Source organism: Aquarana catesbeiana, linkage group LG05, assembly GCF_042186555.1.
Source record: "Aquarana catesbeiana isolate 2022-GZ linkage group LG05, ASM4218655v1, whole genome shotgun sequence".
Taxonomy (NCBI): domain Eukaryota; kingdom Metazoa; phylum Chordata; class Amphibia; order Anura; family Ranidae; genus Aquarana; species Aquarana catesbeiana.
Genome location: NC_133328.1, coordinates 536,289,538 through 536,303,088, shown reverse-complemented (window position 1 = coordinate 536,303,088; position 13,551 = coordinate 536,289,538). Strand labels below are relative to the sequence as shown.

General features: G+C 39.9%; 1 protein-coding gene across 4 annotated transcripts in view; it reads left to right on the top strand.

Moving 5' to 3' along the window:
• The window catches only part of EYA1 (EYA transcriptional coactivator and phosphatase 1), a 157,382-nt gene that overhangs the window by 140,253 nt on the left and 3,578 nt on the right, over positions 1-13,551 (top strand). For all 4 annotated transcript variants that reach the window (XM_073631787.1, XM_073631790.1, XM_073631788.1 and 1 more), the window contains 3 exons: positions 1,422-1,536; positions 3,191-3,312; positions 11,220-11,320. In XM_073631787.1, the coding sequence (XP_073487888.1) occupies positions 1,422-1,536; positions 3,191-3,312; positions 11,220-11,320 (338 nt within the window). The remainder of the gene's footprint in view (positions 1-1,421; positions 1,537-3,190; positions 3,313-11,219; positions 11,321-13,551) is intronic.

The following is a 13,551-nucleotide window of genomic DNA, read 5'->3' as shown; positions in this document are numbered from 1 at the left end:
ACATAAAAACACGGCTGTGAAGGAGCACTAAATGTGGACTGTTCTTCTCTGTATGACATATAACCTTATTCAATATAGAACTCTTATTTTTAAAGTGGATGTAAACCCTCACATATACCCAGTGAAGTGAACAGCCTCAGATGATTCACAGAGATGAAACAAATTTCCCTACCTAAGTTTTACATGTATAGCTGCTGTCTTCAGCTTTCTAGACTCTTTAGAATGTGCACGTCATGTTAGAAAATGTCCTTCCTGTTTCAGCAGTGGGAGTGGAGTCTGGGCATACATTGTGTGAGAGCTGATTGGAGGAAATGCACACACCCCCACTCCACATAGGCAGGGGAAAGAAGAAACTTGCAGAGCTGTGCTGTGAATAGACAAGCTCTCTGTGTATCTGTCTCTAAGTTCCCTCCCCAACACAAATTTCCAGCTGCTTTTATTTCCTGTGTTGGAGAACTTGTAAGACATTACCATGCTGATAACAGAGGAACGGAGCAGCAGAAAGACACAGGACTTAGAGCTTTGGAGAGAGATATGTAAACACTACAGATATATGCGCTTAGGTCAGATTTCATGAATGGGGTTTACATCCACTATTCTAGTACTATTCAAGTACTATTTTCTAAGCACATAGAGACCAATCAAAATCGATCTTGTTTAAGTGTGTGGTCAACACATTGAATTCTCATGTGTTAGTGAACTTCATAAAAAAAAAAAAAAAAACTCTTCAAAATAAGAATTGTTTTTAGAGAAAAGAATGATTATATAAGAGGCCAATTTACAAAATAAAGATCCCATAGCAAAATCTGTTTGTGCTAATTTTCTTCTAAAAACACTACCTCAGCTGGGATTAGGAGACAAAACTCTAAATGTGAGCTGAACTGTTCAGTAAAAGTATGCCTCCATCTAGTTTCATGGTATTACTGTTACAGTTATACAAAATCATATCATTAGCTTTATTTTTCAAATAGGGCCCGAGCATAATATTCTGTAGCCACCATAATATTCTGCAGCCATATTCTTTCTTCCTTGTTAAATCATTCAAGCTATCACAAACTTTACTATGAAAGTTTCTGAAATAAGAACTGTCTGTGTTGTCCTATACAGATAAATAGTTTATTCCTTTCATTCTTTAGCTGTTTTATTTTCTAATGCAAATTTCAAATTATATAGATTGCTGTGGGATAACACAAATGACTCACATTTCAAACATCAAAGTGCAGCCCCCTATATTAAATGTAATGGTATTTTATTTTATTCATGAGCTCCACTCTTGAGTTGGGAAAACAAACTATAATGTTTTAAGGAAGTGGATGTTATTTTTCTTTAGATCTTTTTTTTTTGTGTAAACCTAAAAATGTTCCTAGAAAGAACTGGAGAATGAGCAATTTTTCTTATCCAATATTTTTTGTCTATTACAGGTCTGCTTGGCCCAGCAAAGCGGGAAGCTTGGCTACAGCTGCGGGCCGAGATTGAAGCCCTGACAGATTCTTGGTTAACACTTGCACTGAAAGCCCTCACTTTAATTCATTCTAGGTAATTTTCCTTTTCATTTACTACACAAGCTTGAAGGATGTGATTTTACTTATACAGTGCCTTAAAAAAGTATTCATACCCCTTGACATTTTCCACATTTTGTCATGTTACAACCAAAAACGTAAATGCATTTTAGTGGGATTTTATATGATAGACCAATACAAAGTGGCACATAATTGTGACGTGGAAGGAAAATGATGAATGGTTTTCAAAATGTTTTTCAAATAAATATGTAAAAAGTGTGGCATGCATTTGTATTCAGCCCCTTTACTCTGATACCCCTAACTAAAATCTAGTGGAACCACATGCCTTCAGAAGTCACCTTATTAGTAAATAGAGTCCACCTGTGTGTAATTTAATCTCAGTATAAATACAGCTGTTCTGTGAAGCCCGCAGAGGGTTTTTTTTAGAGAATCTTAGTGCACAAACAGCATTATGAAGGCCAAGGAAAACACCAGACAGGTCAGGGATAAAGTTGTGGAGAAGTTTAAAGTAAGGTTAGATTATATAAAAATATCCCAATCTTTGAACATCTCATGAAGCACTGTTCAATCCATCATCCGAAAATGGAAAGAGTATGGCACAACTGCAAACCTAAGACAAAAGACATGGCCGTCCAACTAAACTGACAGGCCGGGCAAGGAGAGCATTAATCAGAGAAGCAACCAAGAGGCCCTGGTAACTCTGGAGGAGCTGCAGAGATCCACAGATGAGGTGGGAGACTCTGTCCACAGGACAACAATTAGTCGTGCACTCCACAAATCTGGCCTTTATGGAAGAGTGGCAAGAAGAGACCCATTGTTTAAAGAAAGCCATAAGAAGTCCCGTTTGCAGTTTACGAGAAACCACGTGGGGGACACAGCAAACATGTGGAAGAATGTGCTCTGGTCAGATGAGAATACAATTTAATGTTTTGGCCTAAAAGCAAAATTCTATGTGTGGTCAGAGTTGATGGGAAGATGGATAGAGCCAAATACAAGGCATTCTTAGAAGAAAACCTGTTAGAGTCTGCAAAAGACTTGAGATTGGGGTGGAGGTTCACCTTTCAGCAGGACAACGACCCTAAACAGCCAGAGCTACAATGGAATGGTTTAGATCAAAGCATATTCATGTGTTAGAATGGCCCAGTCAAAGTCCAGACCTAAATCCAATTGAGAATCTCTGGCAAGACTTGAAAACTGCTGTTCACAGACGCTCTCAATCCAATCTGACAGAGCTTGAGCTATTTTGCAAAGAAGAATGGGCAAAAATTTCACTCTCTAGATGTGCAAAGCTGGTGGAGACATCCCCAGAAAGACTTGAAGCTGTAATTGCAGTGAAAGGTGATTCTATAAAGTATAGACTCAGGGGGGCTGAATACAAATGCACTCCACACTTTTCAGATATTTATTTGTAAAAAATGTTGAAAACCATTTATCATTTTCCTTCGACTTCACATATATGTGCCACTTTGTGATGTTCTATCACATAAATCCCACTAAAAGACATTTACATTTTTGGTTGTAACATGACAAAATGTGGAAAATGTCAAGGGGTGTGAATACTTTTTCAAGGCACTGTAAATATATTATTATTGTTATTATTATAATTATTATTATATTATAATTGCCTGCTTTTCCTCTCAAAATAATAACAATTTTTTTTTCTGCAACAGGACAAATTGTGTAAATATACTTGTTACAACTACCCAACTTATACCAGCATTGGCAAAGGTCCTGTTGTATGGATTAGGAGTTGCATTTCCCATTGAAAACATTTATAGTGCAACTAAAATAGGTAGGTATAAGAAATAAGATAACATCAGTTACCAGTACTTAGAACACATGAATAATATTTTGCAATCTAATGTATTGTTTCTCAACTGCAATAATGTATGAACCATTTTCCTCTTTATAGGAGCCAATGTTTTCCAGGTACCCCCAGAGTTCTTAATCTTAACCACTTCAGCCCCGGACCATTATGCTGCCTAAGGACCAGAGGACTTTTTCCAATTTGGCACTGCGTCGCTTTAACTGCTAATTGCGCGGTCATGCAATGCTGTACCCAAACGAAATTTGCGTCCTTTTCTTCCCACAAATAGAGCTTTCTTTTGATGGTATTTGATCACCTCTGCCGTTTTTATTTTTTGCGCTATAAACGGAAAAAGACTGAAAATTTTGAAAAAAAAATGATATTTTCTACTGTTTGTTATAAAAAATATCCAATAAACTCAATTTTAGTCATACATTTAGGCCAAAATGTATTCGGCCACATGTCTTTGGTAAAAAAAAAGTAAATAAGCGTATATTTATTGGTTTGCGCAAAAGTTATAGCATCTACAAACTAGGGTACATTTTCTGGAATTTACACAGCTTTTAGTTTATGACTGCCTATGTCATTTCTTGAGGTGCTAAAATGGCAGGGCAGTACAAACCCCCTCAAATGACCCCATTTTGGAAAGTAGACACCCCAAGGAAATTGCTGAGAGGCATGTTGAACCCATTGAATATTTATTTATTTTTGTCCCAAGTGATTGAATAATGACAAAAAAAAAAAAAAATATTTACAAAAAGTTGTCACTAAATGATATATTGCTCACACAGGCCATGGGCATATGTGGAATTGCACCCCAAAATACATTTAGCTGCTTCTCCTGAGTATCAGGATACCACATATGTGGGACTTTTTGGGAGCCTAGCCGCGTACGGGGCCCCGAAAACCAATCACCGCCTTCAGGATTTCTAAGGGTGTAAATTTTTGATTTCACTCTTCACTGCCTATCACAGTTTCGGAGGCCATGGAATGCCCAGGTGGCACAACCCCCCCCCCCCAATTAACCCAATTTGGAAAGTAGACACCCCAAGCTATTTTTTGAGAGGCATGGTGAGTATTTTGCAGCTCTCATTTGTTTTTGAAAATTAAGAAAGACAAGAAAAAACATTTTTTTTTTCTTTTTTCAATTTTCAAAACTTTGTGACAAAAAGTGAGGTCTGCAAAATACTCACTATACCTCTCAGCAAATAGCTTTGGGTGTCTACTTTCCAAAATGGGGTCATTTGGGGGGTTTTGTGCCACCTGGACATTCCATGGCCTCCGAAACTGTGACTGGCAGTGAAGAGTAAAATCAAAAATGTACGCCCTTAGAAAGCCTGAAGGCGGTGCTTGGTTTTCGGGGTCCCGTACGCGGCTAGGCTCCCAAAAAGTCTCACACATGTGGTATCCCTGTACTCAGGAGAAGCAACAGAATGTATTTTGGGGTGTAATTTCACATATTCCCATGGCATGTTTGAGCAATATATCATTTAGTGACAACTTTGTGCAAAAAAAAAAAAAAAAAAATTTGTCTCTTTCCCACAACTTGTGTCACAATATAAAATATTCCATGGACTCGACATGACTCTCAGCAAATAGCTTGGGGTGTCTACTTTCCAAAATGGGGTCATTTGGGGGGTTTTGAACTGTCCTGGCATTTTATGCACAACATTTAGAAGCTTATGTCACACATCACTTACTCTTCTAACCACTTGAAGACAAAGCCCTTTCTGACACTTTTTGTTTAGATGAAAAATTTTTTTTTTTTTGCAAGAAAATTACTTTGAACCCCCAAACATTATATATTTTTTTAAAGCAAATGCCCTACAGATTAAAATGGTGGGTGTTTTATTAATTTTTTTCACACAGTATTTGCGAAGCGATTTTTCAAACGCATTTTTTGGAGAAAAAACACACTTTTTAAAATTTTAATGCACTAAAACACACTATATTGCCCAAATGTTTGATGAAATAAAAAAGATGATCTTAGGCCGAGTACATGGATACCAAACATGACATGCTTTAAAATTGCGCACAAACGTGCAGTGGCGATAAACTAAATACATTTTTAAAAGCCTTTAAAAGCCTTTACAGGTTACCACTTTAGATTTACAGAGGAGGTCTACTGCTAAAATTACTGCCCTCAATCTGACGCTTGCGTTCGCCTTTGCGCGAGAGCAGGGGGGGACAGGGGTGCTTTTTTTTTTTCTTTATTATTTTTGTGCTTTTTTATCTTATTTTTAAACTGTTCCTTTCATTTTTTTTAATCATTTTTATTGTTATCTCAGGGAATGTAAATATCCCCTATGATAGCAATAGGTAGTGACAGGTACTCTTTTTTGAAAAAATTGGGGTCTATTAGACCCTAGATCTCTCCTCTGCCCTCAAAGCATTTGACCACACCAAGATCGGTGTGATAAAATGCTTTCCCAATTTCCCAATGGCGCTGTTTACATCCGGCGAAATCTAAGTCATGAAATGCTCGTAGCTTCTGGTTTCTTAGGCCATAGAGATGTTTGGAGCCACTCTGGTCTCTGATCAGCTCTATGGTCAGCTAGCTGAATCACCAGCTGCATTCTCAGGTTCCCTGTTGAGACAGGAGAGCCAGAGAAAAACACGGAAGACGGTGGGGGGGGGCATTCCCTCCCACTGCTTGTAAAAGCAGTCTAGAGGCTAATTAGCTGCTAGGATTGCTTTTACATGAAAGCCGACCGCTGGCTGAAAAGAATGATGCCAAGATGATACCTAAACCTGCAGGCATCATTCTGGTATAACCACTCAAAGTCGTGAATGGCGTACCTGAAGACAAAAAAATGGTTAACAATAAAACACAGTAAACGGTAAAGTATAAAAAATTGCATACCTGAAAAGCAAACATGATAAAACATAATAACAATAAAACATTGCAGAATAGAGTACAGTAAAAAAGAGCAGAACAATAGAGAGAGAATAGAGAGAGAGAGAACAATAAAACGACAACTATTTTTTTTTATTTTATATATATATATATTTTTTTTTTTTTTTACACTTTTTTTTGTAAATAACTTTTATAGCTGTAACCGGTTCCAGGTTCGGGTCTCTCAAAATGTGATGGCATCTTGGGAGACCCTGTGAAAGTGTGCCTAGTCTATGCAATGCTGTACCCTATGCTAATACTCAACTAGTGAATGGTAGCGTTCAAAACATTCACCAATGCAAAGACCAGGATTGTCAGGACAGGAGGGACAATAATAGCGGGTGTCACGCCTATATCCGCGCTTGCTGCAGACACAACATCTTTTTGGGGGGGGTTCGTTGGGTAGGGGTACTCGGGAGGACATAAAGAAAATGCCTCTCATGCAGCCGACTGCATTTGGTTGGGGATGTGAATGGGGGAAGTACGGGCGCTGCAGAAGTGGTGGGTTCCCAATTAGGATTGGCGAATGCAGCAGGAAGGGCACTATGGGCACAACGGGCCTGTGTTTGTCTTCTTGGTGGCAGTGGGACACTACTTGTGTTTGCCACCTCAGCAGCTTGAACTGCACTTATGTGACTCGCCAAGTCACCAAGTGTTACTGCAGTGCTGGTTTGACTACGACCGGGGTGTACTAGGCCGCTGGTGCTTGCCAGTTCACCAAAACGCTACCAAAAAAACTGTTAGCGACCGCAGGGATCAGGCCTGACTCTGCGAACGCTGCAGTTATGCGTTTAGTGTTTTGTAAGTGACAGTGATCGATCGATACTGCACTTGGGTGGGGTGGGCTGGGCCGTGCGGAGGGGCAAAACGCAGGTGCTAGCAGGTATCTGGGCTGATCCCGCTAACACTGCGTTTTTGGGAACCCTAAACTGCTGGGGACGCTAGTATAGATCTGATCGGATCAGATATTGATCCGTTCAGATACTATACCACTAAGGGAGGCGTATGCTGCGTGCATGGGTGTTAGTGGTACTGGCGCTAACCTGACGCTGCCTGGGGCTGGTGCTTGCCAGTTCACCAAAACGCTACCAAAAAAACTGTTAGCGATCGCAGGGATCAGGCCTGACTCTGCGAACGCTGCAGTTATGTGTTTAGTGTTTTGTAAGTGACAGTGATCGATCGATACTGCACTTGGGTGGGCTGGGCTGGGCCGGGCGGAGGGGCAAAACGCAGGTGCTAGCAGGTATCTGGGCTGATCCCGCTAACACTGCGTTTTTGGGAACCCTAAACTGCTGGGGACGCTAGTATAGATCTGATCGGATCAGATATTGATCCGTTCAGATACTATACCACTAAGGGAGGTGTACGGTGCGTGCGTGGGTGTTAGCGGTACTGGCGCTAATCTGACACTGCCTGGGGCGACGCATATCACCGCCGGGTGATCAGGGGGCTAAACCTTTATTCGGTAATAAACGGCGGGTGTCCTGACACTATAAAAAATAAACTAACTAACCAGCGTCACCCGTAACAGTTATACGGTGATCAGTGGTGAAAGGGTTAACTAGGGGGCAATCAAGGGGTTAAAACATTTATTAGGTAGTATATGTGGTCCCTGTCGCTATAAAACGCTGACAGCGAACCTAAATATTTACCTCCCTAACTAGCGTCACCAGTGACACTAATACAGCGATCAGAAAAATGATCGCTTAGCGACACTGGCGACGGGGGGTGATCAAGGGGTTAAAACTTTATTAGGGGGGGTTAGTGGGGTACCCTAGACCTAAAGGGGGCTAACAGTAACTGTCCTACCACACTAACTGTCACAAACTGACACCATGCAGTAATCAGAAAAAAAAAAACTGCTTGGTGTCAGTGTGACGGGGGGGGGGGTGATTAAGGGGGGATCGGGGGTAAAGGGGGGTGTTTTGTGTGCCTGGCATGTTCTACTGTGTGTGTAGTGTGTTTTCACTCACGGTGCAGTCTTCTCTCCTCGGCACAGGAACGGAAAATACAGAGCCGAGGAGAGATGACATCATTTCCTTTGCTGCTGTTTAGCATACAGCAGCATAGGAATGATCTGATTGGCCGGCGACGATCGCGAGGGGGGGGCCACGAACGGATGGTCTCCCCCTCATCTCCGATCGCTGCTGGACAAAAGGGGACCGCCTCAGGCACCGGGGGGGGTCCGATCGGACCCCCCGCCCGCGGGAGGCAGATCACGTACATATACGTGATTCTGCCTGCCCGTGCCACCTTGCCGACGTACATCGGCGTGAGGCGGTCCTTAAGTGGTTAAAGCTAAACTCCTAGAATTAATCAAAAAACACTTGCAATGGGGTCTGCTGTTATCAAGGGTTAAAATACTTGATAAGTCTAGGGGTAGAGGAATATTCTTACCTTATTCCTTAGTCCTTCAGGCTTCAGTTTATCACAAGGTTGTGGGCAGGCCCTTGCCATCCTCACATTTATTGCAGGGCTTTTGGCAAGTAGCTTGCTGTGAGGACACCTGAGCCGAGCCGCTGCTCTGTGTGTCCATTAAGACACAAAGCTGCGGTTCGGCTCCGCCCCCTCTCTCTCCTCATCGGCTCACTGACTTTGATTGACAGCAGCGGGAGCCAATGCGCCACGCTGCCATCTGAGCCAATGAGGAGAGACAGAGTTCCAGGCAGCTCTCCTGCAACATCGCTGGATCAAGAGGGGGCTCAGGTAAGTATTAGGGGGGTTGAGGGGGGCAGCTGCACAGAATGCATTAAGATTAAAAAACCTTCTGACTTTACAGCCACTTTAAGTACACTTTGTTATGAGTCCATTGGTCGTTGGTACCCCGTAAATGCGTGAACATTTTTTATGTAATAAAAAGCCTAACTTTGTTTTCTTAGTTTTAAATAGATTATGGAGAGTTAGAAATTGCTGGTGTTTTATTGTTGTCTCTGACTTTGTTAGAATAATCCCCTCTCAGTTTCCATCCTTTTGAATGAAATAAGGGAAACAGAGGTCAAAAAAGCACATTCAAATTATAAAAAACCCAAATGTGCTAACCTTTCCCCACTGTACTGAAAATAAACATTTTTGTGGGTTTCTGGGTTCCAAAAGGAGAAATGCATTCTCACTAACCCCCTAAGAGAGATGAGGGAAAATCACCTCTTTGAGAAAACAGACAACAATAAAAAAATCACAGGTATCCTAACCTTTGCCCACTCTATTAAAACAAAAAAAAATGCTGGCTAAAGCTTATATTTAATAACATGTATTTTCTTTTTTATATTATTATTATTATTATTATAAAATTATATATAATTCTAGAGGATTTACATTAGAAGATGACGTGCACATATATTATTGGAAGTACCCCTCGAGTTATATGTAACATTAGTTTATAACCAGGCAGCAAGGGAGCTGTTAGAATTAGCAGAAAGGAGCCCACTGGGGAAAGTCATAAGTTAGTTAGCTTAGAGATGGGTTTTTGTGTCCCACTGCTTATTTCATGGTTCCCTCTATGGAGGTTCCAGAACTAACAAGGATGTCTGGATGATTAACGGATGTGACATGGTATTTGATATAGTGGTGCTGGTAGTATTCCAAGAAGTGCTGATGATGCCAGTGATGAAGTAGCTCAATGGAATAGTGTAGTGAATTGAAAATTATTGGCAGAAAGCATAAGCAAAATGGAAGATGGTCTTACAGTCCCAGTATATTATAGATGCCCTGTGAGAGACTTAACCATGGAGTCATCATGCACACATAACATGAACTCACATGGGGGTATAATTAAAAATAAAGTATTGCTAATGGGTCAGTATAATAGACCCATAAGAGAAATAAGCAAAATACAGAGTGATACTATCTGGGGTCCTACTATTTACCTTGCCCGCTGCATTTAGACAGCAAACTACCTGTATATCTGTATGTAAAGTCTGTGCAAACTAGTACAAACATTTGCAAAGAACATGTTTTCTCCTTCAGTATTCTTAATTAGGAAGAGAAGTTGCACATTGTTATTGTTTTAAATTATAGATTGTAGCCGCTGCGTTGGCAGGCAAATTTTACAACCACGAGCAGCTTATTGAACTGTACAGGTTTGAGGCTATGCATTCTAAAAGAATAAAACATTTTTGACAATCAAATCTTTTCATGCAACACATTTTGAAGTGTAGCTCCAGTTACCTCCGAATCTTATACTGTAAGGCAGGACTGGAAAACAATTAGCTTTATAATTGGTATAACTAATAAAAAATATTTTGTGTCAGTATGCATTTTAAAAACTTTCAACATGGTCATTGTGTTCACCGCAAAATGTTGTTTGCTGCCATGTATTATATCTATAACTGACTATATTCGTATACACAAAGGTTGCCTAGACACAACATTTAGTAATTTCTACCATTTCTTCCTTGCAACAAGCAAAATGAAACATTCCCTACTGGGAATAATGGATGCCTAAAGTGGCTGTACTAGGAATGAGATGAGGTTGTTATATTTAACCATTATATATTTACCCTGATTTACAACGCTGTGGGTTTTTTTTACGAAAGACAAATGCACTTTGCACTACAAGCCTAAACTACAAGTGCAAAGTGCACTTGAAATTGCACTTAAAGTGCACTTGGAAATGCAGTCGCTGTAGATTCGAGGGGGACATGCAAGGAAGATAAAAAACAACATTTTAGCTTGCACATGATTGGATGATAAAATCAGCAGAGTTTCCCCTCATTTCAGATCTACCCCTCAGATTTACAGCGACTGCACTTCCAAGTGCACTTTCAGTGCAATTTTAAGTGCACTTTGCACTTGTAATTTGCACTTGTAGTGCAAAGTGGATTTGTCTTTCGTAAACCCCCTGTGTCTGAAAGGTGGCATTAGACTTTAAACATTTTATACTCTCATAATATATTATATCCTACAAAAGTCCTGAAAGACCTAAAAACCTGGATTGATTGGCAAAAGGTATATGACTTAAGATGCTTTTTAATGTATTGCACTACTTTCATGTTCACAGGTAAAGAAAGCTGCTTTGAGAGGATAGTCCAGAGGTTTGGCAGGAAAGTGGTCTATGTAGTAGTAGGCGATGGAGTAGAAGAAGAGCAAGGAGCCAAAAAAGTAAGTACATTATTGCACTAGGTATAGATGGATATATTACCAAGCAGGAATAAGTACATTGATAAGGACATTCATGCAAACAAATTTTTATCAAACTGCTGATATTATTAACCTGAATACATGAGCATGGGGCAGTACAATGGGTTAAGCTGGCCATACATGATTCCATATTTTTTCTTTTTGTTCAGCCAGCAGGCTGAGCCCCAAAAAAATGAACCAATTTCCCCATCCATACATTTGACATGGATGCAAGAAACCTCCCCGCTGTGTCATTATATTCTGAGGGACTCCCCCGCCATCAAAATACACTGATCAGCGCTGTAGCTAATTGGCTGCTAGCACTGATCAAATGGAAATTTTCCACCAGGACCATTCGTGAGAAGCTGATGAATTGATCAGCTTCTCATGAACAGGAACAACCGTGGATGGATCTAAATTCAGCCGGTTCCTGTTGAATCAGCCAAATTTTGATCGATGTATGGCCAGCTTTAGTAGTTAGCATTTCTGCTTTACAGCATTGGGTCCTCAGTACGAATTCTGGTCAGCATACTGACTCTGAATGAAGTTTGCAGTTCTCCTTGTGCTGGTGTGAGTTTCCTACCACGCTCCAAAGACATACTGGTAAGTGAATTGGCTCCGGCCTAAATTGGCTCTAGTATGGGTGTGTGTGCATATATGCATGTGATATATGGATGGCAGATTGTAAGATCCGTGAAGATCTGATGTGAATGTACAGCTTTCAAAATGCTATATAAATTGTCTGCACTATATAAATGCCTGTAATAAAAACATATGCATGGAGATTTCTAAGTTTGAATACAATCCATGCTTGAGGTGATTGTAGATAAATGACATGAGAGTGAATCGGATCAAGTAGCTGATCAATCGGATCATTTATTAACAGATACACCTATGAACATCAACTTTTGAGCCACCTTCAGGATTTGCCTCTTGGCCTCAGTGGAGCCTCAAGCATTTAGTTTATGCCCATATTTCTTGGGCTTTTCTTTTCTTTTTGAAGAGAACAACATATATACTCTTGGTGCAGTTAAAAAAACCCACCTCTACCTGTTTACATCATCTCCAACACATAGATGTTTGTTCATATTAGAATGAAGAGCATACTGGGCAGACAGACTTTGTTACTGTCGTTGTTTTTAATCACAAATTTTATGGAATGTCAAATCAGCCAACACAGTGTTTAATAACCATTTCAAGCGTACACTACCCCTGAGGAAGGAGTTCAATTGACTCCGAAACGCGTCGGATGAAAAAGTACTTCTTCAAAACTCTGTATATACACGATTGTAATACTGATGGATTTACATTCCTAACAATAGATGTTACAGTTGTCATATTTTATTATGTTAATTCAATAAATTATATTTGTACTAAGTATACCTCTTTTATGATTGCTACATGTGCCTGAAAAGTCCACCACTAGGGGGCCCCCTTTGCTGTTATGTATAAATAATTTTGGATGTGGCACAAATTCACAGTTAGATGCTGATCTACAATATAAATAATAGAATAGAATAGAATAGGATGAGTTGCGGTGAGGATGAGATGAGGTGAGAAGACCATAAAGCTATTGATAGTTATTTACAAAATTGAGGACCACATTCAGCCTGTTATCTCCTGTGCTAAACAGAATGAACCAATTTCAAAGGTTTTCCAAAAGGATTCCATACAATGGTCTGCTTTTGAAAAATTATGTCCCACCAGTATGCAGTAATCTTTTTTCCTTAGGTTTTTTATGGTTTATCAGTAGATTTATTATTTTGTGTAATTTCTCTCCAGCTTCCACATTCTAATATCCATGCTTGCACTTGTCACATTGCATGTGGTACTCCTTGTTAATGGAGGTGCAACTGTATCATCCAGTAATATAGGAGGTTCATTTTGTATGAGAAACATTTTAATAGACTTATGTGGCTGCACAGTGTGCAGTGTTCATTCTTGTAAGGTTTTGTTCCCTTGTTTATGTCCCTGTAGTCAGAATGAAGTTTATTTATGTCTGACTTTGGGTGATTGTCTGACATGTGTACAGGAAACCCACTGACCAATGCAACTATCTCCACTGTTCCACAGACTGCAAATATTCAGTGTGTAAATAAACAGGCAAATCAAACATTTGTAAATTGCTGACAATCCTGATTTATTAATTTCTTCCGAAAGCTTTGTACCTTTTTTTGTCCTTCACACACTTTATTTGCAGTTTTTTTGTCCTT